Below are 27,186 nucleotides of genomic sequence, written 5' to 3'. Positions count from 1 at the left end.
CCCTTCCATTCCCCCCGCTCCAGGGAGGCAGGGTCCAGGGTGGAGGGGACGGGGGAGGAGGGGAGAGGGCTAAGATGGCAGCAGAGAATCTGGACATTGGGTATGAGGAGTGGCTGGATTTCTTAAAGGACTGGCACATGCGTTTCTTCCAGTACTTCCTGAAGATCCTGCCCAAGAGATACTTGTCCCTGGAAACCCCCAGGTACTGGCAGAGCTGCTCCTGTCCCCTCCCCACTTGTTAGAGACCCACCAGCACCCTGCTTCTGCCCCCTTCCCCCAGCCAGACACCTAGCCCCTGCTTGCTCCAGCACCATACCTACCACACAGATTCGGCACCCTTATCCCACTCACTGGACCCCTCATTTTTGGTCCCACCTCAGAGCCTAGGCAAGACCACAAAATCCACTAACCCTTGGAACCTCAGAAGAGTTAACCCAGGTCTGAAACCTTGACCCTCAGTTCTACCTACCCGCTCCCCGCTCCCCGCACCCCTCATGGGGCTGGAGTGCCAGGGGAGGGAGGTATCTCAGTTGGGGCTACATCAGTGAGGCTTGGGGTTTTTTTGAGCATTTTTTTTTAATCTCACTTGTGTGGTCCCTGAGGGTACGTCTACACTACAGCGCTAATTCGAACTAACTTAGTTCGACAGTGGACCCAGAACTTCAGGATGAGGAGGGACACCTTCCTGGAGCTCTGCGAGTGGCTCGCCCCTGCCCTGCAAAGAAGGGACACTCGCATGAGACCCGCCATCCCCCTCCAGAAGCGGGTGGCCATCGCCCTCTGGAAGCTCTCCACGCCGGACAGCTACCGATCCGTCGGGAACCAGTTCGGCGTGGGGAGATCCATCGACGGAGCGGTGCTCATGCAGGTACGGCACTCGTCAGTCACTGAGCCGGAGGGGAGGGGGGCTGCGAGGAGGGGATGGGCCGCCCCAGGGACAAAGGGGGGGCGGGAGGAGGCAAAAGTGCCCTGCACCGGAGGGGTCGGGCTGTCCCGGCCGTACTACACGCCGCCAGGGGGGTTGCTTCCGGGATTGGGGCGCGGGGCACTGCCAGGACACGCACGCTCCCAGCCACCCGGGCGCCCCACTGATTGGCGCTTTGCTGTGTCTCTCTCCGCAGGTGGTCAAGGCCATCAACCGGGTGCTGCTTCGCAGGGTGGTCCGCCTCGCCGACCCGGACGCCGTCATCCGGGGCTTCGGCGCCCTCAGCTTCCTCAACTGCGGTGGGGCCATCGACGGGACGCACATCCCAATCTGTGCCCTGGAACACCAGGCGTCCCGTTACGTGAACCGCAAGGGGTACTTCTCCGTCATCCTGCAGGCCGTGTGTGACCACTGGGGACAGTTCACGGACATTAATGTGGGCTGGTCCGGCAAAGCACACGACGCCCGGGTGTACCGCAACTCCTCCGTGTGCCAGTGGCTGCAGGCCGGGACCTTCTTCCCCGACCGCCACATCAGGGTTGGGGACGTGGACATGCCCGTGTGCCTGGTGGGGGATGCCGCCTACCCACTGCAGCCCTGGCTCATGAAGCCCTACACGGGGCACCTCAATCCCTCCTGCCAAGCCTTCAATGCCAGGCTGACCAGGGCCCGCATCGTGGTGGAGGGGGCCTTCGGGCGACTGAAAGCCCGCTTTCGATGCCTCCTCACCCGTCTGGACCTGGCCGAGCACAACATCCTTCCCATGGTGGCAGCATGTTGTGTGCTCCACAATTTGTGTGAGCGAAAGGGGGAGGCTTTCCTGCCAGCCTGGATGGCTGAGGCTGACCGCATGGCTGGACACTACGGTCAGCCCCGCACCGCCGCCATCTGGAAAGCCCAGCGGGGGGCCATCCGGATCCGGGAAGCCCTGCGGGAGAGCTTCCTGGTGGAGGAGGAGGACTGACCTCTCCCTGCATGCCCCACTGGGGCCTTCTTCCACCCTACCCCCCTTCCCCTTTCCCCTCCCTACCTACTGTAAAATAAAGACACCTGTCTGTTTTTATTAATAAAATGTCTGTTTATTTCACATAACTGGGTGGTGGAAGGAAGGAATGAGGGTGGGAGAGGGGAGGGGGAAACCTGGGACGAGGGAGCTGGAAGGGGAGGGAAAGGAGGAAGGGAAAGGAAAGCTCAGGGGTGGGAGTCCGGCTGCCTCTCCCGTCTCGCCACACTGCGGGTCCGGGGGCGTCGGTGGGAAATGGTTGTGGAGGGGGGGGCAGGAGGGACGGGGGGTGTGGAGGAAGCAGGAGCGGAAGCAGGAGCGGGAGCAGGAGGAGCAGGGGGAGCAGGCGGAGGAGGAAATGGGAAGCGGTTGAGCAGGCTCTGGAGGTGGCCTGGCAGGGCACGGCCCTGCTCCTCCAGGGCCTCCAGACTCCTCCGGCGCAGCCTCAGGTCCTCTTGGACCCAGTGGTCCTGGGTGCGGATCTGGTGGTCCATGAACCGGAGGTGCCACCTTTGGTACTCCTCCTCGTTCCTGGCTCTCCTGCTTGCCCGGGCACGGGCAGCTGCTGCAGGCGGTGTGGTGCGCCCTGCAGGCCCAGGTGCTGCAGCTGTGGTGCAACAAGACCAGCGGTCAATTACCCCAGGGGCCCAGGTGTGTGAAACCCAGCTCCCCTCTGCAAGGCCAGGGCCCCTGCAGGATCCCCAGCTGCTGCTCCTTGGTGGGCAAGGCCCAGGCGCATGGTCCCAGGGCTGCCTCTCGCCCCAGCCCCCCATACACATAAGGGGAACACGATGGTACTCACAGGTGAACGCCTCCCCGGCCTCAGACGACACAGGCGAGTGGCTCTGTGGGGTGCCTCGGGGGTCCCGGGTCCTGGGCAGGCTGGCGGCAGGCTCCTGGCTCTCAGAGCCCTCCTCCTCCGTCTCCAGGAGCGGGCCCTCTGCCCCGGGGTCAATCACGTCCCGGGGGGTAGGGACGGCATGAGGCCCCAGGAGGCGGTCCAGGGCGTGGAAGTGGGGGCAGGCCTCCGGGTCGGCCCCTGGCTGGCAGGCCCGGGAGTAGGACTGCCGCAAGTCCTTAATTGTGCACCGGACCTGCTCCCGGCTGTGCTGGTGGCCCCTGGCAGCCAGGCTGGCAGCCATGCGGCCATAGACGGCCGCGTTCCTGTGGCTAGTGCGGAGATCGTGGACATTGGAGGCTTCCCCCCAAACCTCGATGAGGTCCACGATCTCCGCACTTGACCAAGCGGGCGCCCGCCTTTTGCGCCCCCGGGCAGGCTCCTGGGAGCCGCCAGGCTGGTCCTGGGGAGCAGTGGAGGGCTGGGTGTCCTCGGGTGGCTGGCTCATGGTGTGGCAGGTGCAGGGTCTGCTGGCACGGGTGCTTGCAGCCTTGCAACTGGCACAAACTGTGTAGCCAGCCCGTGGCCCTTTAAGGGCTCCGGGGCCGGGAGGGGGGCAATAGAGTTTCCCTGGTGTTGGCCAGAGTGGCCACCAGGGAAACTTGGGAAGCCTTAGCCTCCCACTAGTTCGAATTAAGGGTCTACACAGCCCTTAATTCGAACTAGCTAGTTCGAACTAGGCTTAATCCTCGTAAAATGAGGTTTACCTAGTTCGAACTAAGCGCTCCGTTAGTTCGAATTAAGTTCGAACTAACGGAGCGCTAGTGTAGCGCCTAGGAAAGTTAGTTCGAACTAACGTCTGTTAGTTCGAACTAACTTTGTAGTGTAGACATACCCTGACTGATTTTCCTATGGGTCAGTAACCCTGACCCAAAACAGGTTCCCTGCCACTCCCATAAATAAAAACAATGATGAAACATTTGTGTTGGCCCCCCATCTTGCTGCAGCATGATAACACTCCTGCACCCCCACATCCTCAGTCTTCTACCACAACACTCCTGCACCATCCACACACTACAAATCTGTGTCCTGAGCCCATCATACTCCCAACCCCCCTGCCCTAAGCCTCTCATACACCCGAACCCAAACTCCTGCATCCTCACATCCACAAGCCTGCGGCTTGCTCAGCACCCCAACCCTCCACCTGACCCCAACACGCTCCAGCCTGGAGCCCCCTCCCTGAGCCAGCATCTCCTTCTCCACCTCCTCTTGCATTCAAATTCCCTCCCAGAGCTTGCACCTCTCACCCCTTCCCAACGCAAATCCCTCATTCCCTCCCCAGAGCCTCCTGTCTCAACCCAGTGAAAGTGAGTCAGGGCTGGGGAGAGGAGGGGAATGGAGTGGGTAGAGCCTTAAGGAAGGAGTGGAGTCTTGGGGAAGAGATGGGGTAGATCTTGGCTTGCTCTGACATTTAAAAAGTGATCTTGGGTGTAAGAAGGTTGGAAACCACTGTGCTAAGAGATTAGCTTCTACATTGTATCTTCTCTAAAGCTAGCCCTTCTGTTTTTTTAGTACAGTGGATGCAACAGTGAGTCCGTTGCCCACTCCCCTGGCTCTTCCAGCTGTTTAGTGAGAACAGATCTCAAGGCAAAAATGTAATTGGATGACATATTCCATGAACAAATGCACTGCACCCACATGAACAGGGTGTGATTAAATGTGTGGAGGAGAACAATGGTGCAGAAGATGTGAGCATAGGATGAGGAGAGGAAAGTTGCAGGGAATGTAAAGTAAAGACCCAGGAGGAGATTGTGAGACAGCAAACAGAACTGCTGACATATCTGGTAAAGGCACAGGAGGGGCAAAAGGAGCACAGAACCTCCCTCAAGTCTACAATGAACCACGTGCCCTCTTTATCAAGTTCTATAGTCTCCCTTCCCAGATGCCCTAGAATATACGGGGGAAGGAGAGGGATGAGGCGAAGAAGTCAAGGGAAGCCTTCTAGTCAAGGGAAGCCTTCTAGTCAACCTCCAGGGATTTATCCCAGAACAAACGGATGTCCTTCCCCCATGTGTGATTGCTGAACAGGAGAATTGTAATGTGTTATTTGCATATGTTCCTCTACCCCAAAGTTCCCACTCAGAACTCCATTTCTGTGCTTGCTTCCTTGTGTTTCCTAAAAAAAAAAAGCATGATTTCTCAACATCAGTATCTTTATTTCTTGTCTTGCATGGCACACAGGGAAGCTTTACAGGATTTACAGGCCAGCACACTTACTGCAGGGAGCTCCTCATTAAGAGCAACATACGTGACTGTTATATCACTATCAGGTCATTCACAAAGCTATTTTTCAAAGCCTCTCTGATTTGCAGTGCCTCTCAATGTGCTGTCCTTATTGCTGCTCATAATTAGTGGTGAGATGATCTGACTGGACCTTCCTTCCTGACATACAATTTTCCCCTTTACTTTGACAGGTATTATGGAGCACACAACAGGCTGCCACAATGAGAATGTTTTTGATGATGTCTAACCTAGTCAATAAACTACAAAATCTTCCCTTTACATTCTACCAAAAGCACATTCTACCATCATTCTGCACTTGCTCAGCCTATAGTTGAATTACTTCCCACTGATGTCCAGGCTGCCTGTGTACTGCTTCAAGAGCCACAAGAACAAGAAGTAGGCTGGGTCTCTAAAGATAATTATTGGCATTTCAATGTCTCCAGGGGTAGTTTTCCAATTGGAAAGAATGTTCCATCTTATACCTTTTTGAATTCAAATCCCGGGCTTCATTTGCAACTGCGGTATGCCTACATTACCCTCCTAGTTCGAACTAGGAGGGTAGTGTAGACATATCCCCACTGACTTCTGTCAACATAACATCAACAGAACTCAGCAGTTTTATTGATGGCAGTAAACCTCATTCTACGAGGAATAACACCTTTTGTCGACAGAGTTCTGTCGACAGAAGGCGTTATTGCATCTACACTGTCCTTTGCGTCTACACTGTCATGTCAACAAAGAGACTTGCTTTGTCAACAGAACTGGCTGTAGTCTAGATGCTCTTTGTCAACAGAAGCTTTGTTGACAGTAACTTACAAAAGCCTGTAGTCTAGATGTAAGGGTTTCATTCTGGAATTGCTACACTTCAGGGCAGAATAAAGCAATTCGCAAACCTCTATGAAAGTTACCTTGCACATGTGAAAGTTTTGCAGCCACTGGCCATCGTCCCATAGCTGCATAAATATGGTGTCCCACCATACTCTGCTTGTATCCTGGGACCAGAGCTGGCATTTCACTGTATCAAAAGAATCAACTGCCGCTAGCCTCTCCATTCAAGTGTTTCATATATGTCTGTGGTTGTGGCCTCCTCACATTCTTCCTTGCTCCTGGCTAGGCTCTGGAATTACTGCAGCATAATGCGTGAGGTGTTTGCAATGATGACCATAGCACTTTGTAGATGAATGGGGTCCATGCTTGCCCTGCTATGGTGTCTGCCCAAATAACTCATAGGAAAAAGGTGTGAAAAGGTTGTTTGCCATTGCTTTCAAGTGGGGGGAAGGGGAGGAGGGAGGAAATGAATGCATTATGGGGCACTGACAACGTACCCAGAATCACCTGTCACACTGTCGTCCCCCCACCATCAGGCCTTGGGAGCCTAAACCAGAAAGCAAACGGGTGCAGGAACAGTGGGATAGATATGCACAGTGTATTGCTATCAAATTAACAGTAACCACCCCAACGGGGACATGTATGTCAAACTACATCCTACTCACAAGCATAGTGGGGACATACACCTTCAACTTTACAAAATCGGGTGCTAAAAAAAAACCAATTTGCATAAATTTGATCTAATTTAGAAATGTAGACATAAGCTAAGTACTACAGGCTGGGAACCAGCTGGCTACATAACAGTTCAGCAAAAAAGGACCTGGGGATTAGAGTGGATGAGAAGCTGGATATGAGTCAACAGTGTGCCCTTATAACCAAAACAGCTAACAGCATAGTGGGATGTATTAGTATGAGCATTATTAGCAGTTATAAGGAAGTAATTATTCCCCTTTATTTGGTACTGGTGAGGCCGTATCTGGAGGGTGGTGAAGCACTGGAATGGGTTTCCTAGGGAGGTGGTGGAATCTCCATCCCAAGAGCTTTTTAAGTCCTGAATTCACAAAGTCCTAGTTGGGGTTGGTCCTGTTTTTAGCAGGAGACTGCATTTGATGACTCCTAAGGTCTCTTCCAACCCTATGATTCTATGATTCACACACAGGACATAGTTACACAGGGCGCAGAGGGAGGAGGGGACTTATGATGCCATTAATTAGTAATTAAAATCCATAGTTATTATATATTAGACTGAACAGCAACTTAGAACTCTGTATTCCTGGGTAGCTTCCTCTAAGGGAACCACCATGTGAACATGATAAGCCCAGGAATAGAGGCCAAGGCAGACAGACCGAATTCTGATCGTCTTCACAGAACAGTTTCAGAACCTCCTGGTGTTCCCTACACACCCTCTTAATCCTTTGCTGCCTATGAACATTGTTTCTGTTTGTCACCAACTGCCTGCTTGGCCTGAGATTTCTGTCTTGCACCATTTGGCTACGTCTACACTGGCATGAATTTCCAGAAATGCTTTTAAAGGAAAAGTTTTCCATTAAAAGCATTTTCAGAAAAGCATGTCTAGATTGGCAGGATGCTTTTCCTAGATGCGGTTTTCCGCAAAAAAGCCCTGATCGCCATTTTCGCAAGAGGGGCTTTTTTGTGGAAAACAATACTATGCTGTCTACACTGGACCCTTCGCACAAAAGTCTTTCGGAAAAAGACTTTTGCCTGAATGGGAGCAGCATAATATTTCCGGAAAAGCACTGATGATTTTACAGGAGATCGTCAGTGCTTTTCCAGAAATTCAAGGGGCCAGAGTAGACAGCTGGTAAGTTTTGCCACAAAATCAGATGATTTTGCAGAAAAACTTGCCAGCCTTTGTCTTTACTGAGGGTCATACATTGTGGTGGTGGCCTTCTTTCTGGCCTGGCAGCAGCACAGACACATCTTGCCTCACTCATGTGTGTATGGAAAGTGCTTCTCACAGAGCTGTGTTGCCCACCTCTCCCTAGTGACAGAATCATAGCTCTGGAAGGAACACTGAGTGGTCATCTAGTCCAGTAACCTGCACACACAGCAGGGGTTGGATGCCAGGAGTGTTCTGGGCTTCCTGCACCTGCCCAAAGGAAGGAACCTGCAGGGGACAGATTTAGGTGGCGCCAGAGATCAGGGGAGGAAATCTGAGAAATGAGAGATTCTGGCTCGGTGATACTGAGCGTGAACAGGGAAGGATGGAATTAATCTGGATCCAGAGTCTGTCCTACCTTGTCTGTCTGGGCAGCCTCATCCAGGAGCAGTACTGGGTGAGAGCTGTGCTCAGATGATTTCTCACAAACCACACTCATGGCTTCCCCGTCCTCACACAACAGATCCAGGGCTTTGCTATGTCTCTCATTCAGATGGGTGGTCTCTGTGTCTGTAAGACATTCCAGGCAGGTGGGACATTTGGATTTCTCTTGGATTTCCTGTACAGGAGTTGCTGTGGCCATGGCTGCTTTTGTTCTCTCTGCTTCTGTTCTAGATCCTCAATTGTTTGTAATACAAACAAAGACACTCTGCTAGTTTTTATTCCATTCCGGCTGTTTTCTGAAAGATGTTGTTTTGAGCTGATTCACTGAAAAACATAATTTTTTTAGAATGAAACTATCATAGTTTTGTTCACAAACGATGATGAAAAATAATGTCCATTTTTTAATCACTCCTGCAGACTTGCTTCTGAAAACAAGGCTTGTTTCCTGCAGTGGGAAAATCTCTCTCAATGTTTGTAACATTGTCTCTCTTATAGTGAGGTCATGAAATCTTCCTTAAAGGCAGGACCATAGTCCACCCCTGCTCACCTCTCTTCCATAGTGGTTCCCCTCCTGGATCACCCTCCCAACCATGCTTTGTGAGACTTGTATTATGAATATGCATAATTGTGACGAGGTGGCGGCATGGGCCGCCACCCCATCTGCTTGTAACTCGATTATGCTCAATGCACTGCCCGGTTCCAAATCTCCCGGGCGGAGTGGGGGGTCCGGGCCCACCCTTACTCCGGACCCCGACCCAGGGCCCTAACACCGAGAATGTGCCTCTCAGTGGTAGCAGAGGGGCTAATACCCCAAACACACCTGCTCCCGGGTTCCACTGCCCGCCCTGGGTCCTTCTCCACTCCGCCGGCCCTTGGCCGCGCCGGTCACCCGCTGGCTCCCGTGGGCTGCCTGCCTCCTCCGCTTCCCCCTTGCCCGGGCCTCTCGGTCGCCTCCTCTCCCTCCTGACCTCCTGATTCCCCTGGCTCCGACCGCCCTTCCCCGGTCGCTGCCGCCTCCTTTATGCTCCCCCTCTCTTCCGGGTTCCCCGGCGTCGCGCCCGTGACGTCATCAACGGTGCGCCCAGGCACCACGTGATGACGCGTCTCTCCCTCGCGCGGGCCGGCCGCGCTTGTTATCTCCCTCTCGGCTACCCCGGTCGGCGGTAACAAGTGATGGGGTTGCTCCACCCCGTCACAATAATTCAAAGACATGTTAGTCAAAATGCACCATGTGACATGTCATTTTTAAAGTTACAGTTTTGAATATGTACATTCTATTCCTGTGCATGTATCATGCCTCTCTGTGAAGTTAGAAATATTCAGTGGAAACCTGTTTTATTAATATAGATCTTCTAGTGAAGGGTGCTAAGCTGCTTACGGTGGCAATGACCTGTAAATGACTTTGTTTTTCCTATAAGCCCAAACTGTGGGGCTGTGTCTACACTGGCACCTTTTTCCGGAAATGCTTAAAATGGAACAGTTTTCCATTATAAATATTTCCGGAAAAAGAGCGTCCACATTGGCAGGATGCTTTTCCGGAAAAGCCCTTTTTCTGGAAAAGCGTCCGTGGCCAATGTAGACGCGCTTTTCTGGAAAAAAGCCCCGATCGTCATTTTCGCGATCGGGGCTTTTTTCCAGAAAAGACTACTGGGCTGTCTACACTGGCCCTTTGCCGGAACAGTTTTCCGGAAAAAGGACTTTTGCCCAAGCGGGAGCAGCATCGTTTTTCCGGAAAAGCAGCTGATTTCTTACAGTAAATCGTCACTGCTTTTCCGGAAATTCAAGGGGCCAGTGTAGACAGCTCGCAGCTTATTCCGGAAAAGCGTCTGCTTTTCCGGAATAAGTGGCCCAGTGTAGACACAGCCTGGTTGTTTCTACAAAGTCATGTGACCACGCCAGCTGGTGCTGGAGTCTGTCTTGAACCTGGGATTTTCCATGGGGGATGGGGAGGGATCAACAAAGGGTTCCTGTTCTGGGGAAACTCTATTTAGGAATGGCAGAAGCAATCAGCTTGGTCTTCACCTGGCCTTTGAAATTGACTTCCCACCAAAAAAGGGTACAGAAGTGGCTGAGAGTCACAACCCAGAGAAAGTTCAGCTCTGGTTTGTGAAGAATCTGCATCTGTGGCTCAATTTTGCAGATGCAGATAAATTTTGCATCTGTGCAGACTCTAACTACAGTAATGGCAGCTAGATTTGCAGCTGTATGTTATTTCAGCAAGCTAAATACAGTCAGTTATTTTATTACAAATCTTCCTTTGCCTTCACTGAGAGTAGGATCTGGCCCAGTGCTTTTGAACAAAACGCAATAATATTATGAAGAATGGCTAAGTCAAAGTCTTGTAAAAGTCGTGTTACAGTGCTAGTAATCTGAAATGTGTTTTTATGTACATATAATATAAAAAGTAAAAAATTCTCATGGGATTACCTAATCTTTGTATTATTAACAAGTCCCTGCAAAAAAAAATCAATGGCTCTTAAGAATGCTACAAGTCCTTTTAGTTCAATGGCTTTTGAACAGCCAAGATTCACATACCTGATTTGAGAAGTTTTATGATCTTTAGTGTGTGGCTTGGTCTTCCAAAATCCTCATCCGATAATTGATAGTTTATAGTCCAAAGCCCACGCCATTGTATCAATTTGCACAGCTACGGCTAGCTGTAAAATAGCTACAGAGAGCTATTGTAGCTTTTCCTACAGTTTGTTAAGAAATCTGTTTTGTTCCAAAGGGGTAATTGTGCTTTACTTCTTCTGCTGAGAATGGCCCATTTTGAAAGTGAAAGTGCTAGAGGAAATGTGAAGTCATCATCGTTTCAACCCTTCTGATGTGGGCAGATGAGTCCTCTCTTAAAGAAACAGCCACATTTCTGCTGAAAGAGAAGTGTCAGTAGCAGCAGAGGAAATTTTCCATGTAACCCAGATCACCTGAATGCAGTAAGGATTCAGAAGGGACTCTTCTTCTTGGGGTTCTTTTGTTGGTTTGCTTTTGTAAACTGCAGTAAATGTCACAAATAATAATAATAATATTTATTTTTTAACATCTGATCATCACAATAAAAATTCTCCCAGGGTATGTCTACACTACCCCGCTAGTTTGAACTAGCAGGGTAATGTAGGCATACCGCACTTGCAAATGAAGCCCGGGATTTGAATTTCCCGGGCTTCATTTGCATAAGCGGGGAGCCACCATTTTTAAAACCCTGCTGGTTCAAACCTTGTGCAGCGCAGCTACACGGGGCACGAACTAGGTAGTTCGAACTAGGTTTCCTAGTTCAAACTACCGTTACTCCTCGTGGAATGAGGGTGTTTTTATTTATGAATCAGAAAAAGACAGAGGGACAGACATACAGGGTATGTCTACACTACAGCGCTAATTCGAACTAACTTAGTTCGAATTACTTAATTCGAACTAAGCTAATTCGAACTAACGCATCTAGAACTAAAAACTTGGACCCTGAAGAGGGATTAAGGATGGCCGGAAGCAGTGCCGGTAGGGCATCAGAGGAGGACTTAGAGCATGGAGATGCTGTCTCAGGCTAGCCAAGGGCTGTGCTTAAAGGGTCCCGACCCCCACCCCGGACAGACAGTTCTCAGGGGTGCCCCGCTTGCAAAGCAGTCCTGGCTTGGAGTGCCCTTAGTGCCCACACTGGGCACTTCACAGCACTCGGCCATCAGCCCGGCTGCACTTGCCGCAGGCTGCCATCTGGGGAGAGGGGGCAATTGGGGGGCTACAGGAGAGCTTCCACCCCCAGAAGCCCGCAGAGCCAGCCCAGTCCTCCCCATCGGGGGCTCGTACCCCGTTCCTCCCTCACCTCCTTCCACTTACCCTTCCCTAGCCCCTCTTCTTGATGTACAAAATAAAGGACAATTGTGTTCAAAAATGGAATCTGTCTTTATTGAACAAAACTGGGGGAGACTGGGAAAAGGAGGTGGGAGAGGGGAAGAGAGAGGCTGGGAGAGGGGAGGGCAACTAAAATGATCAGGGGTTGGGAGGGAACAGGTCCCATATGAAGAGAGGCTAAAGAGTCTGGGACTTTTCAGCTTAGAAAAGAGGAGACGGAGGGGGGACAGGATAGAGGTCTCTAAAAGCAGGAGTTGGGTGGAGAGGGTGCATTCAGAAAAGTTCTTTTTTAGTTCACATAAAGAAGGACTAGAGGACACCAAAGGAAAGGAATGGGTAGCAGGCTTCAAACTAGAAACAGAAAGTTGTTCTTCACAAAGCAAAGAGTCAACCTGTGGAACTCCTTGCTGCAGGAGGCTGTGAAGGCTACAACTGGAACAGAGTTTAAAGGGAAGTGAGATCAAGTCACGGAGGTTGGGTCCATGGAGTGCTATTAGCCAGGGGGTAGGAGTGGTGTCCCTGCCCAAGGTTTGTGGAAGGCTGGAGAGGGATGGCACGAGACAAATTGCTTGGTCACTGTCTTCGGTCCATCCCCTCCAGGGTCCCTAGGGTTGGCCACTGTTGGCAGACAGGCTACTGGGCTAGATGGACCTTTGGTCTGACCCAGGACGGCCATTGTAAGCTCAGGGCTCAGGGTCGGGGGTCTCAGTGGACCCCCTTGATTCTCTTGCACACCTGCTCGTGGGTGGCCAGGCTGGCAGCTATCCTGCCCAAGCCAGCCACTTTCCTGTGCCTAGTGCGGAGATCGTGGACAAGGTCCACGATGTCCGCACTAGCCCAGGCGGGTGCCCGCCTCTTGCAGTCCTGGGCAAGCTCCCGGGAGCCGCCAGTCTGGTCCCGGGAAGAGGGGGAGGGCTGGGGGGCATCGGGTGGATGGCTCGATCCTTGCCAGTTGCAGGGTCTGCTGGCTGGGTGCTGGCAGGCTTGCACCTGGCACGGGCACCATAGCCAGCCCGTGCCCCTTTAAGGAGACCGGGGCCGGGAGGGGGGCATAGAGTTTCCCTGGTGTTGGCCAGAGTGGCCACCAGGGAAACCTGGGGAGGGCTAGCCTCCCACTAGTTCGAATTAAGGGTCTACACAGCCCTTAATTCGAACTAGCTAGTTCAAAGTAGGCTTAATCCTCGTAAAATGAGGTTTTCCTAGTTCGAACTAAGCGCTCCGCTAGTTCGAATTAAATTCGAACTAGCGGAGCGCTAGTGTAGCGCCTATTAAAGTTAGCTCGAACTAACTTTGTAGTGTAGACATACCCACAGAGAATGCTAATAAATATCTGGGACTCATATGAGCTAGATAAAGTGTTTGGGTGCTGGTGGAGACAGTATTTCTGGTTACTAGTGTCTTTTCGTTTGTGTTCATATTTCTTTAATTAAGAACTTTCCATGGGAATTTTCTCTTAATGTAAATATAAACACCCCCTGACACTTCACCCCTTGTCTGTGATGCCAGAGATCTCCCACTGTTCTTCTCCAAGTTATAGACCAGAGCATCTGGAGGGAATAAAAGGACAAATGAAATTTTGTTCTGTGACATGCACTACTGTTAACTGCCATAATAATGTTCAGATTTTTACAGAGGGATACAGGCCCTCACAACTTTCTAAAGAGGCCTGTCAAAATTATTCTAAACTCCTGTTTCCTGGAATCAACTGTCTGGAAACCTCATAGCCATATTGAGAAATAGTCTGTGGGGAAGATTTCCTGTTTCCACATCCATCCTGCCTGCCCTCCCCACATCCCCAGTTTGTTCTCTCACTCTCCCATTTCAGCATCTCCTGCTGACACTCTGCTCAGGCCACACTGCAAAGGTGTGTGATGCAATTTGGTTCCTTTGCTGAGATTGGAACTTTGACCTGGTGCAGGGCCTGGCCCCGTGAGCTCCTTGGGGGTATTTACTTAGTGCCTGTGCAGAGCACAGCACAATGGGGCCCTTGTCCTCCACAGACTGAAATACAAAACAATTATTGTGTAGATGGGGAGACTGAGGCAGGGGCTGGTTTGGTCAATGGGCCAGATTCACTCTAGTGCTGGCAAAGGGAGGGGAGGGAGTTTGTGGCTCCCCTACTCAGGAGCTGGGGCAGAGCTTGGCACAGACTGAGGAAGCCCTGAGGTCCAGCCTGAGTTGCCCCTCTGTGCCACTGGCCTCTTCCCCTCCCCCCAAAAAATCATGAAATTAGCCCCCAAATCATGGTTTGGTGTCTGAGCTCCTCCTCATGCCAGTGTGTGTGTGTGTGTGTGTGTGTGTTTCCTGTGCCCCATTTCCAGGTCTGGACGCTAGACGGTTGCAGTGGGGTCCCTGCTCCTCATCCCTAAGCTGGAGGTTGTGATCTGGGAGAGGAGCAGAGGAGCTGGGCTGCTACTCTCAGGCAATGCCAGTGCCTCAGAATCTGCTTCCCATGAGAATTGGCTCCTTTGCTACTGCTGAACATCTGCCAGTGACTAGAACATGCCCAGTAACATCCACTGAAGTAACATGCCCAGTAACATCCCTCATTTCACGAGGGTCGAACCAGCGGGGTTTTAAAAATGGCGGCTCCCCGCTTATGCAAATGAAGCCCAGGAAATTCAAATCCTGGTCTTCATTTGCAAGTGTGGTATGCCTACATTACCCTCCTAGTTCGAACTAGGAGGGTAGTGTAGACATACCCCAAGAAAGGAAGGAGCATCTTCGCGGGCAGGCTTGCAAACCTAGTGAAGAGGTCTTTAAACTAGTTTTGTTGGGGGACGGTGACCAAAACCCTGAGGGGAGTGGGAAAGTTGGATACATGGAAGAAATGCAGAGAGGAACGAGCAAGAAAGGAGGACCCCTGATTCGAATGGAGAAGATAGGGTGATCAACTGGTTATCTGAGGTGTTTGTACACTAATGTGAGAACCCTGGCCAACAAACAGGAAGAACTGGAGGCACTGGCCCAATCCAAGAAATATGATTTAATTGGGATAACAGAGACTTGGTGGGATGACTCACATGACTGGAGCGCTGTCATGGAAGGGTATAGATTGTTCAGGAAGAACAGGCAGGGGAGGAAAGGAGGAGGAGTTGCACTGTATGTAGGAGAGTACTATGATTGCTTTGAACTCCAGTATATAGAGGGAGAAAAACCTTTTGAGAGTCTATGGGTTAAGTTTAGACGTGTAAACAAATGCGGTGATGTTGTGGTTGGTGTCTACTACAGGCCACCGAATCAGGTGGATGAGGTAGACGAGGCTTTCTTCGGACAACTGAGAGAAGCTTCCAGATTGCGGGCCCTGGTTCTCATGGGGGACTTTAATCACTCACCCTAACATCTGTTGGGAAACCAATACAGCAGTACACAGGCAATCCAGGAAGATTTTGGAGAACGTTGAGGATAACTTGGTACAAGTTGTGGTTGGCCCCTCCCGCCTGCCCTCTTGAGTCCAAGGCCCCCTGGCCTGAGTCCACAATGCAGTTTATAGCTGGCCCTTCAAGCAAGGACAAGGCCCTCTGGCCTGAGTCCACAATGTAGTTCTGGGTTGTAGCGGGGATGCACCCCAGGTAGAGGGACCTGGGCCCACCCTGCTCCACCAGGTCCCAGCCCAGGCCCCTGTGAGCGACCGGGTAACAGGTCACTCCCTCGGTGGGGCAATCTGACCGAAGCGTGCCGAGGTTCTCTGGGAGGGAGAGGCGGCTCCCGCTCCTGCCCTGGGCCACTTCCTACCTGGTCCCCTGGGGTTCCTTCCCCAGTACTTGCCCAACTTGCTGCGAGCTCCGTGCCGGCATCCCCTCGGCAGGTAGTCCCTGGGTTACACCAACTCGCCTCCGCGTCCCTTCCGGCCTCTCCTGGAGACCCGGCAACCACTGAGTGGGAGCGCCCGGTACAAGTCCTCCTCCTCCAACTGTCTCCCCTGACTGAGTCCTTCCCCAGGCTTTTATTGCACAGCTACAGCCCGGGCATGCTCGGTAGGGCTGTGGGGGAGGGGCTTCTGCAGCCAGGTAACCCTGGCTGGGCCCTGCAGGTCCAGTGTGGGGCTGCCTCGCCCCGTCACACACCCTCTCCCTTAAGAGGGTTGGTGAGGGGTTTCGGCCGACCCCTCCTCACTAGTCCTTGAAAAAAAGTCTGCGTTAGTATGGGCTTTTCCCGGCCGATGCACTACCTGAAACGCAAACGATTGTAATGATAAGTACCACCGCATGACCCGTGCATTTGAGTCTTTCATGGCGTGGAGCCATCTCAGGGGGGCATGGTCAGTGACTAAAGTTAACAGGCTCCCCAACAGGTAATATCTAAGGGTATGTCTACACTACAAAGTTAATTCGAACTAACGGATGTTAGTTCGACTTAACTTTGATAGGCGCTACATTAGCGCTCTGCTAGTTCGAACTTAATTCAAACTAGCGGAGCGCTTAGTTCGAACTAGGAAAACCTCATTTTACGAGAATTAAGCCTAGTTCGAATTAGCTAGTTCGAATTAAGGGGTGTGTAGCCCCTTAATTCGAACTAGTGGGAGGCTAGCCCTCCCCAGGTTTCCCTTGTTGCCACTCTGGCCAACACCAGGGAAACCCGTCTGCCCCCCTCTCAGCCCCGGACCCGTTAAAGGGGCATGGGCTGGCTACGGTGCCCGTACCAGGTACAAGCCTGCCAGCACCCAGCCAGCAGACCCTGCACCAGGCACGGATCGAGCCACCCACCCGATGCCCCTCAGCCCTCCCCCTCTTCCCGGGACCAGGCTGGCAGCTCCCGGGAGCTTGCCCGGGACCGCAAGAGGCGGGCACCCACCTGGGCTAGTGCAGACATCGTGGACCTCGTCCACAATCTCCGCACTAGGCACAGGAAAGTGGCCGGCTAGGGCAGAAGAGCTGCCAGCCTGGCCACCCAGGAGCATGTGTGCAAGAGAATCAAGGGGTTCCACTGAGACCCCCGACCCTGAGCCCTGAGCTTACAATGGCCGTCCTGGGTCAGACCAAAGGTCCATCTAGCCCAGTAGCCTGTCTGCCGACAGTGGCCAACCCTAGGAACCCTGGAGGGGAAGGACCGAAGACAGTGACCAAGCCATTTGTCTCCTGCCATCCCTCTCCAGCCTTCCACAAACCTTGGGCAGGGACACCACTCCTACCCCCTGGCTAATAGCACTCCATGGACCCAACCTCCATCACTTGATCTCACTTCCCTTTAAACTCTGTTCTAGTTGTAGCCTTCACAGCCTCCTGCAGCAAGGAGTTCCACAGGTTGACTCTTTGCTTTGTGAAGAACAACTTTCTGTTTCTAGTTTGAAGCCTGCTACCCATTCCTTTCCTTTGGTGTCCTCTAGTCCTTCTTTATGTGAACTAAAAAAGAACTTTTCTGAATGCACCCTCTCCACCCAACTCCTGCTTTTAGAGACCTCTATCCTGTCCCCCCTCCGTCTCCTCTTTTCTAAGCTGAAAAGTCCCAGACTCTTTAGCCTCTCTTCATATGGGACCTGTTCCCTCCCAACCCCTGATCATTTTAGTTGCCCTCCCCTCTCCCACCCTCTCTCTTCCCCTCTACCACCTCCTTTTCCCAGTCTTCCCCAGTTTTGTTCAATAAAGACAGATTCCATTTTGGAAGACACGTTATCTTTATTTTGTACATCAAGAAGAGGGGCTAGGGAAGGGTAAGTGGAAGGAGGTGAGGGAGTAATGGGGCATGAGCCCCCGATGGGGAGGACTGGGCTGGCTCTGCGGTCTTCTCGGGGTGGAAGCTCTCCTGAACCCCCCCAATTGCCCTCTCTCCCCAGATGGCAGCCTGCGGCAAGTGCAGCCGGGCTGATGGCTGAGTAGTGTGATATGCCCAGTGTGGGTAGTCCGGACAATCCAAGCCAGGACTGCTTTGCAAGCGGGGCACCCCTGAGAACTGTCTGTCCGGGGTGGGGGTCGGGACCCTTTAAGCACAGCCCTTGGCTAGCCTGAGACAGCATCTCCATGCTCTAAGTCCTCCTCTGATGCCCTGCCGGCACTGCTTCCGGCCATCCTTAACCCCGGTTCAGGGTCCACTTAATGTGGACATGCTAGTTCGAATTAGCAAAACGCTAATTTGAACTACTTTTTTGTCTGGATCCGTTAGTTCGAATTAGCTTAGTTCGAATTAACTAATTCGAACTAAGTTAGTTCAAATTAACGTTGTAGTGTAGACATACCCTCCGGGACTCTATGGCCCATTTTGCCACAAGGGCCTTCTGCTCTATCGTCGAGTACCTAGTCTCTCGCAGGAACAGCTTGCGGCTAAGGTATAGGATAGGCTGCTCCTCCCCCTCTATAACCTGGGATAATACCGCTCCTAGTCCTACTCGGAATCTGTCTGCAAAAGAAACGGCTTGTCGAAGTCTGGCTGAACGAGCACCGGCCCCTGAGCTAGCTGCTTCTTCAAGGTCTGGAAGGCAGCTTCGCACTCCAGGGTCCACTCTATACGGCGCTCTCGGGGATTCTTCGTGTGGTCTGTAAGGGGTGCTGCGATGGTCACAAAGTTGGGTATAAAGCGGCGGTAGTATCCTGCCAGCCCCAGGAACTGTCGTACTTGCCTTTTCGTGGTAGGCGTAGGGCTCTCCTGTAGAGCCTGGACTTTGTCTATCAAGGGTCGGAGCTGCCCCTTCCCCACCGTATAGCCGAGATAGCTCACCTCCGGATATCCCCAGTGGCACTTGGCCAGGTTGGCGGTGAGGCCATCCTCCGCTAACGCCTGCAGCACTTGGGACAGATGTTGGAGATGTTCTGTCCAGCTCCGGCTGTATACCACAATATCATCAATATACGCCACTGCGTAGTCATTATGTGGCTTCAGTACTTTATTCATGAGCCTCTGGAAAGTGACTGCTGCCCCGTGGAGGCCGAAAGGCATTGTTGTAAATTGGAAGAGTCCAAACGGGGTTGGGAAGGCCGTTTTCTCTCGAGATGCTGGTGTCAGGGGGATTTGCCAGTAGCCCTTAGTTAAATCAAGGGTGGATATGACTCTGGCATGCCCCAATCACTCCAACAGCTCGTCGACCTGTGGCATCAGGTAGGCATCAAAGCAGGAGATGGAATTTACCTTCCTGAAGTCCACACAAAACCAGACCGACCCATCTGCTTTTGGCATCAGTACTATGGGGCTCCTCCAGTCACTTTGGGACTCTTCTACCACGCCCAGAGCTAGCATCTGGTCCAATTCCCTTTGCACTGTGTCCCACAACTTCCGGGGCAGCAGGCGAGGATGGTCGTGCACCCTCTGCCCCGGGGGGGGGGGAGGGTGGCTATTTGGTGGCTCGCCAGGTTCATCTGGCCAGGTTTCGACGACAGGACCTGGGGAAAGCCGGCGGAGCTGTTCCTGCTGTCCGGTCTTGAGGTCAGGACTGATGTCCAGGCGTGCGGATGTGCGGTCCTCCTCTGCGGATGGCCCCAACTCCAGTTCCATAGGGAATGGGGTGATCATCTCACTCTTTCCACCCATTAAGCAGGTTTACGTGATATATCCGCACTTCTTTCCTCCGCCCTGGCAGCCGTACTGCATAGTCCACCGGACCCACCCGTCTCACCACCTCAAATGGGCCTTGCCATTTTGCTAGCAGCTTGGATTCTGAGGAAGGGAGCAACAGTAGTACCCGGTCTCCTGGCTGGATCCCTGGTTGTAATGAGAGGTCTGGATCTCCTGGGCTCGGTATAGATTCTCTTGGGCCACATGCCCTAACTCCCAGAGCCGATCCCGCAAGTGCAGGATGTAGTGTACGGCGCCTCAAGCAGGGGTCTCTTGTTCTTCCCAGGCCTCTCGGATGAGGTCTAGGACCCCTCTGAGTTGTCGTCCATACAGGAGCTCGAAGGGCGAGAACCCTGTACAGGCTTGAGGCACCTCTCGCACTGCAAACATCAGCGCTGGGAGCATCTTATCCCAATGACGGGCGTTGTCCTCCACAAACTTGCGCAGCATTGACTTCAAGGTGCGGTTGAAGCGCTCCACCAACCTGTCCGTCTGTGGGTGTTAGACCGAGGTCCGGAGCGCATGGATGTTCAGCAACTGACACAGCTCCGCCACTAGGCGGTAGAGAAGGTCCTGCCGTACCTCAAAGCGGGGCCGTTGGGGCTGACCTGAAGCCGGCTCCTCCCCTTTCGGGCACGTAACTACTTGCTCCCAGGCCCGGCTGAGCATGGGGTCATTCCGTTGCTCTTCCAGGAAGTCCTCATCTAGCTCTAGGTCGATGGGTGGGGAACCTGTAGGGGCGCCACCTGTGCTCGCTGCCGGGGCTCCGGGCGTAGCGTGCTGTGAGGCCCCTTCCCCTGTCGCTACCTCGAGGGGTGGGCTTAGCGGGGCCCGGCAAGCTTGCCATGCCCGGACAATATTTGCCCTTAGACCACTCCCTTCTTGTAGTAGTTCATTAAACCCGGGCCAGTCCTGCCCCAGGATCACCAGGTAGGGCGACTTCGGGGCCACCACCACTAGCCTGCGTGCCCCCCGCTGCCCGTCTTCCTACGACACAGCGTGGGTGAGGTTGGACCGTACATCTCCATGAACACACATCATTTGTACGGGGGATCCCAGCTGGTCCATTCCTACAGCCACCCCCATCCGGACAATGGTTTGGCTACAGCCAGAGTCCACCAGGGCAGTGGTGGGGGTTCCATTCACCTGCACGAGTACTATAATTTTGGCCTCGTCCCAACTCCAGGCCCTCTGGCCGACCATCAACACCTGCCCATAGTTACAGCTCTGGGGGCACTTCCTCTTTCTAAGCTGCCCCATCTCTTATTCTCCCGTTTTTCTCTTTTTTTTTCCTTAAGTGGGTTTCCCTACCTTCCCCTCGTTGCAGGGGAAGAAACTACCCACATTCTCCACCACGTGTGGCGGGCCCCTCCCGCCTGCCCTCTTGAGTCCAAGGCCCCCTGGCCCGAGTCCATAATGCAGTTTTATAGCTGGCCTTTTAAGCAAGGCCACAGCCCTCCACCCTGAGTCCCCAACACAGTTACAATGCAGTTTTATAGGTGGCCCTTTAAGCAAGGCCACGGCCCTCCGGCTTGAGTCCCCAACGCAGTCACAATGCAGTTTATAGCTGGCCCTTTAAGCAAGGACAAGGCCCTCTGGCCTGAGTCCACAATGTAGTTCCGGGTTGTAGCAGGGACGCACCCCAGGTAGGGGAACCCTGGCCCACCCTACTCTACCGGGTCCCAGCCCAGGACCCTGTAAGCGACCGGGTAACAGGTCACTCCCTCAGCGGGGCAATCTGGCCAAAGCGCGCCGAGGTTCTCTGGGTGGGAGAGGCGGCTTCCGCTCCTGCCCTGGGCCACTTCCTACCTGGTCCCCTGGGGTTCCTTCCCCTGTACTTGCCCAGCTTGCTGCAAGCTCCGTGCTGGCGTCCCCTCGGCAGGCAGTCCCTGGGTTACACCAACTCACCACCGTGTACCTTCCAGCCTCTCCTGGAGTCCCCAGCAACCGCTGAGTGGGAGCTCCCGGCACCAGTCCTTCTCTAGCTGTCTCCCCTGACTGAGTCCTTCCCCAGGCATTTATAGCACAGCTACAGCCCAGGCATGCTCGGTAGGGTTGTGGGGGAGGGGCCTCTGCAGCCAGGTAACCCTAGCTGGGCCCTGCAGTTTCAGTGAGGGGCTGCCTCGCCCCGTCACACAAGTGCTGAAGGATCCCACCAGGGACCGTGCGCAGCTTGACCTTTTGCTCACTAACAGGGAGGAACTAATAGGGGAAGTAGAGGTAGGTGACAACCTGGGAAGCAGTGATCATGAGATGGTAGATTTCAGGATCCTGACCAAAAGAAGAAAAGAGATTAGTAAAATACACATCTTGGACTTCAGTGAAGAAGATTTTGACTCCCTCAGGGTATGTCTACACTACAGCACTAATTTGAACTAACTTAGTTTGAATTAGTTAATTCAAACAAAGCTAATTCGAATTAGTGCATCTAGATTTAAAAACTAGTTCGAATTAGCATTTTGCTAATTCGAACTAGCATGTCCACATTGAGTGGACCCTGAACCAAGGTTAAGGATGGCCGGAAGCAGTGCCGGCAGGGCATCAGATTAGGACTTAGAGCATGGAGTTGCTGTTTCAGGTTAACCGAGGGCTGTGCTTAAAGGGACCCAACCCCCACCCCGGACAGACAGTTCTCAGGGGTTCCCCGCTTGCAAAGGACTCCTGGCTTGGAGTGCCCTGAGTGCCCACACTCGGCACATCACAGCACTCGGCCATCAGCCCGGCTGCACTTGCCGCAGGCTGCCATCCGGAGGGTGGGTCAATCAAGGGGCTTCAGGAGAGCTTCCACCGCGAGAAGCCCACAGAGCCACCCCAGTCCTCCCCATCGGGGGCTCGTACCCCATTCCTCCCTCACCTCCTTCCACTTACCCCTCCCTAGCCCCCGTTCCTGATGTACAAAATAAAGGACATGTGTGTTCAAAAATAGAAACTCTCTTTATTGAACAAAACTCACGGAAACTGGGAAAAGGAGGTGGGAGAGGGGAAGAGAGAGGCTGGGAGAGGGGAGGGCAACTAAAATGATCAGGGGTTTGGAACAGGTCCCATATGAAGAGAGGCTAAAGAGACTGGGACTTCTCAGCTTAGAAAAGAGGAGACTGAGGGGGGATATGATAGAGGTCTATAAAAGCATGAGTGGTGTGGAGAGGGTGCATAAAGAAAAGTTCTTCATTAGTTCCCATAATAGAAGGACTAGAGGACACCAAACAAAATGAATGGGTAGCAGGCTTCAAACTAACAACAGAAAGTTCTTCTTCACAAAGCAAATAGTCAACCTGTGGAACTCCTTGCTGCAGGAGGCTGTGAAGGCTAGAACTAGAACAGAATTTAAAAAGAAGTTAGATAAAGTCATGGAGGTTGGGTCCATGGAGTGGTATTAGCCAGGGGGTAGAAATGGTGTCCCTGGCCTCTGTTTGTGGAAGGCTGGAGATGGATGGCACGAGACAAATGGCTTGGTCATTGTTTTGGTCCATCCCCTCCAGGGTCCCTAGTGTTGGCCACTGTCGGCAGACAGGCTACTGGGCTAGATGGACCTTTGGTCTGACCCAGGACGGCCATTCTAAGCTCAGGGTTCAGGGTCGTGGGTCTCAGTGGACCACCTTGATTTTCATGCAAACCTTCTCCCGGGTGGCCAGGCTGGCAGCTATCCTACCCTAGACAGCCACTTTCCTGTGCCTAGTGCAGAGGTCGTGGACGAGGTCCAGGATCTCCGCACTAGACCAGGCGGACACCCGCCTCTTGCGGACCCGGGCAGGCTCCCAGGAGCCGCCAGCCTGGTCCTGGGAAGAGGTGGAGGGCTGGGTGGCAGCGGGTGGCTGCCTCGAGCCGTGCCGGGTGCAGGGTCTGCTGGCTGGGTGCTGGCAGGCTTGCACCTGGCACGGGCACCATAGCCAGCCCGTGCCCCTTTAAGGGGTCCGGGGCCGGGAGGGGGTCAGACGAGTTTCCCTGGTGTTGGCCAGAGTGGCCACCAGGGAAACCTGGGGAGGGCTAGCCTCCCACTAGTTCGAATTAAGGGGCTACACAGCCCTTAATTTGAACTAGCTATTTCGAACTAGGCTTAATCCTCGTGGAATGAGGATTACCTAGTTTGAACTAAGCGCTCCATTAGTTCGAATTAAATTCGAACTAACGAAGCGCTAGTGTAGCGCCTATGAAAGTTAGTTCCAACTAACATCTGTTAGTTCGAACTAACTTTGTAGTGTAGACATACCCAAAGTGATCAGAGAGGGTATGTCTACACTACAGCGCTAGTTCGAACTAACTTAGTTCGAATTAGTTAATTCGAACTAAGCTAATTCGAACTAACACGTTTAGAACTAAATACTAGTTCGAATTAGCGTTTTGCTAATTCAAACTAGCAAGTCCACATTGAGTGGACTCTGAACAGGGCTTAAGGATGGCCGGAAGCAGTGCCGGCAGGGCATAAGAGGAGGACTTAGAGCATGGAGATGCTGTCTCAGGCTAGCCGAGGGCTGCGCTTAAAGGGTCCCGACCCCCACCCTGGACACACAGTTCTAAGGGGTGCACCGCTTGCAAAGAAGTTCTGGCTTGGAGTGCCCGGAGTACCCACACTGGGCACATCACACCACTCGGCCATCAGCCCGGCTGCACTTGCCGCAGGCTGCCATCTGAGGAGAGGGGGCAATTGGGGGGCTGCAGGAGAGCTTCCACCCCCAGAAGCCAGCCCAGTCCTCCCCATCGGGGGCTCGTACCCCATTCCTCCCTCACCTCCTTCCACTTACCCTTCCCTAGCCCCCCTTCTTATTGATGTACAAAATAAAGATAACGTTTCTTCCAACATTGACTCTGTCTTTATTGAACAAAACTGGGGGAGACTGGGAAAAGGAGGTGGGAGAGGGGAAGAGAAAGGCTGGGAGAGGGGAGGGCAACTAACATGATCAGGGGTTGGGAACAGGTCCCAGATGAAGAGAGGCCACAGAGACTGGGACTGTTCAGCTTAGAAAAGAGGAGATGGAGCAGGGACAGAATAGAGGTCTCTAAAAGCAGGGGTTGGGTGGAAAGGGTGCATTCAGAAAAGTTCTTTTTTAGTTCACATGAAGAAGGACTAGAGGACACCAAAGGAAAGGAATGGGTAGCAGGCTTCAAACTAGTAAGAGAAAGTTGTTCTTCACAAGGCAAATAGTTAACCTGCGGAACTCCTTGCTGCAGGAGGCTGTGAAGGCTACAACTAGAACAGAGTTTAAAGGGAAGTGAGATCAAGTCACGGAGGTTGGGTCCATGGAGTGCTATTAGCCAGGGGGTAGGAGTGGTGTCCCTGCCCAAGGTTTGTGGAAGGCTGGAGAGGGATGGCAGGAGACAAATGGCTTGGTCACTGTCTTCGGTCCATCCACTCCAGGGTTTCTAGGGTTGGCCGCTGTCGGCAGACAGGCTACTGGGCTAGATGGACCTTTGGTCTGACCCAGGATGGCCATTGTAAGCTCAGGGCTCAGGGTCGGGGGTCTCAGTGGACCCCCTTGATTTTCATGCACACCTGCTCCTGGGTGGCCAGGCTGGCAGCTCTCCTGCCCTAGACGGCCACTTTCCTGTGGCTAGTGCGGAGATCGTGGATGAGGTCCACGATGTCCGCACTAGCCCAGGCAGGTGCCGGGAAGAGGGGGTGGGCTGGGGGACATCGGGTGGGTGGCTCGAGCCGTGCCAGGTGCAGGGTCTGCTGGCTGGGTGCTGGCAGGCTTGCACCTGGCACGGGCACCGTAGACAGCCCGTGCCCCTTTAAGGAGACCGGGGCCGGGAAGGGGGCATAGAGTTTCCCTGGTGTTGGCCAGAGTGGCCACCAGGGAAACCTGGGGAGGGCTAGCCTCCCACTAGTTCGAATTAAGGGGCTACACACCCCTTAATTCGAACTAGCTAGTTCGAACTAGGCTTAATCCTCGTAAAATGAGGTTTACCTAGTTCGAACTAAGCGCTCCGCTAGTTCGATTCAAATTCGAACTAGCGGAGCGCTAGTGTAGCGCCTATTGAAGTTAGTTCGAACTAACATCTGTTAGTTTGAACTAACTTTGTAGTGTAGACATACCCAGGGTACGTCTACACTACAGCGCTAGTTCGAAGTAACTTAGTTCGAATTAGTTAATTCGAACTAAGCTAGTTCGAACTAACGCATCTAGAACTAAAAACTAGTTCGAACTAGCGTTTTGCTAGTTCGAACTAGCTCGTCCACACTGATTGGACGCAGGGGGCATTTAAGGGCAGCTGAAACCGGTTCTGGCAGGGCATCAGGTCAGCAGTTGCTTTGTGTGGCTGCTGTCTGAGTCTATCTGAGGCTCGTGCTTAGAGGGACCCCCCTGGACAGCCGGTTCTCAGCTTTTCCTGCTTGCTTGCCAACCTCGCCGAGGGACAGCAAAGAGTTGGTCTCTGTGCCCGTCTGTGTCGGTACTTCCCTTCTGGGGGGACCGCCGCAGGTGGCAACATGGAGCCACGGCTCGCCCTGCACCTTCTGGTGCACGTTCTGGAAATGCTGCTGCAAGCCTGCCAGCAATGGCTCGAGGCTGCCTGGCACCACCTGGGGAACGTCAGCCCCCTGCTTCTCCGCCTGGCCGCCCTGGGGGCCGTGGAGGAGCCGCGGCGGCGCCCAGGCACTGGCGTGCCCTGCTGCATCTGGCGTCTGGACACCAGCAGCGACTGGTGGGACCGCATCGTCCTGGAGCGCTGGGACGACCGACAGTGGACCCAGAACTTTAGGATGAGAAGGGACACCTTCCTGGAGCTCTGCGAGTGGCTCGCCCCTGCCCTGCAAAGAAGGCACACTCGCATGAGACCCGCCATCCCCCTCCAGAAGCAGGTGGCCATCGCCCTCTGGAAGCTCTCCACGCCGGACAGCTACCGATCCGTCGGGAACCAGTTCGGCGTAGGGAGATCCACCGTCGGAGCGGTGCTCATGCAGGTACGGCGCTTGTCGGCCACCGAGCCGGGGGGGAGGGGGACTGCGAGGAGGGGATGGGCTGCCCCAGGGACAAAGAGGGGGCGGGAGGAGGCGAAAGCGCCCCGCACCGGAGGGGTCGGGCTGTCCCGGCCGTACTACACGCCGCCAGGGGGGTTGCTTCCGGGATTGGGGCGCGGGGCACTGCCAGGACACGCACGCTCCCAGCCACCCGGGCGCCCCACTGATTGGCGCTTTGCTGTGTCTCTCTCCGCAGGTGGTCAAGGCCATCAACCGGGTGCTGCTCCGCAGGGTGGTCCGCCTCGCCGACCCGGATGCCGTCATCCGGGGATTCAGCGCCCTCGGCTTCCCCAACTGCGGGGGGGCCATCGACGGGACGCACATCCCCATCCGTGCCCCGGAACACCAGGCGTCCCGTTACGTGAACCGCAAGGGGTACTTCTCCATCATCCTGCAGGCCGTGTGTGACCACCGGGGACAGTTCACGGACATAAATGTGGGCTGGTCTGGCAAAGCACACGATGCACGGGTGTACCGGAACTCCTCCGTGTGCCAGCGGCTGCAGGACGGGACCTTCTTCCCCAACCGCCACATCAGGGTCGGGGACGTGGACATGCCCGTGTGCCTGGTGGGGGATGCCGCCTACCCACTGCAGCCCTGGCTCATGAAGCCCTACACGGGGCACCTCAATCCCTCCCGCCAGGCCTTCAATGCCAGGCTGACCAGGGCCCGCATCGTGGTGGAGGGGGCCTTCGGGCGACTGAAAGCCCGCTTTCGATGCCTCCTCACCCGTCTGGACCTGGCTGAG

General features: G+C 53.7%; 1 protein-coding gene across 2 annotated transcripts in view; it reads right to left on the bottom strand.

The window, feature by feature from the left end:
• Nucleotides 1-10,919, bottom strand: part of LOC142821632 (E3 ubiquitin-protein ligase TRIM15-like) — a 30,295-nt gene extending 19,376 nt beyond the window's left edge. Inside the window, exons 1-2 of one of the 2 annotated variants that reach the window (XM_075913205.1) lie at nt 10,697-10,919; nt 8,136-8,485 (exon numbers count right to left, since the gene is read on the bottom strand). In XM_075913205.1, coding sequence (XP_075769320.1) covers nt 8,136-8,360 — 225 coding nt within the window. In that variant the 5' untranslated portion in view covers nt 8,361-8,485; nt 10,697-10,919. Of the gene's footprint in view, nt 1-8,135; nt 8,486-8,981; nt 9,156-10,696 lie in introns of those variants that run through there. The other variant, XM_075913204.1, reaches the window with a different exon arrangement.
• Between the last annotated feature and the right edge of the window lie 16,267 nt (nt 10,920-27,186).

The sequence above is a fragment of the Pelodiscus sinensis genome, chromosome 31 (genome assembly GCF_049634645.1).
Source record: "Pelodiscus sinensis isolate JC-2024 chromosome 31, ASM4963464v1, whole genome shotgun sequence".
Lineage (NCBI taxonomy): Eukaryota > Metazoa > Chordata > Testudines > Trionychidae > Pelodiscus > Pelodiscus sinensis.
The sequence above is the reverse complement of the archived record's forward strand: the minus strand, read 5'-3'. Positions and strand labels throughout refer to the sequence as shown.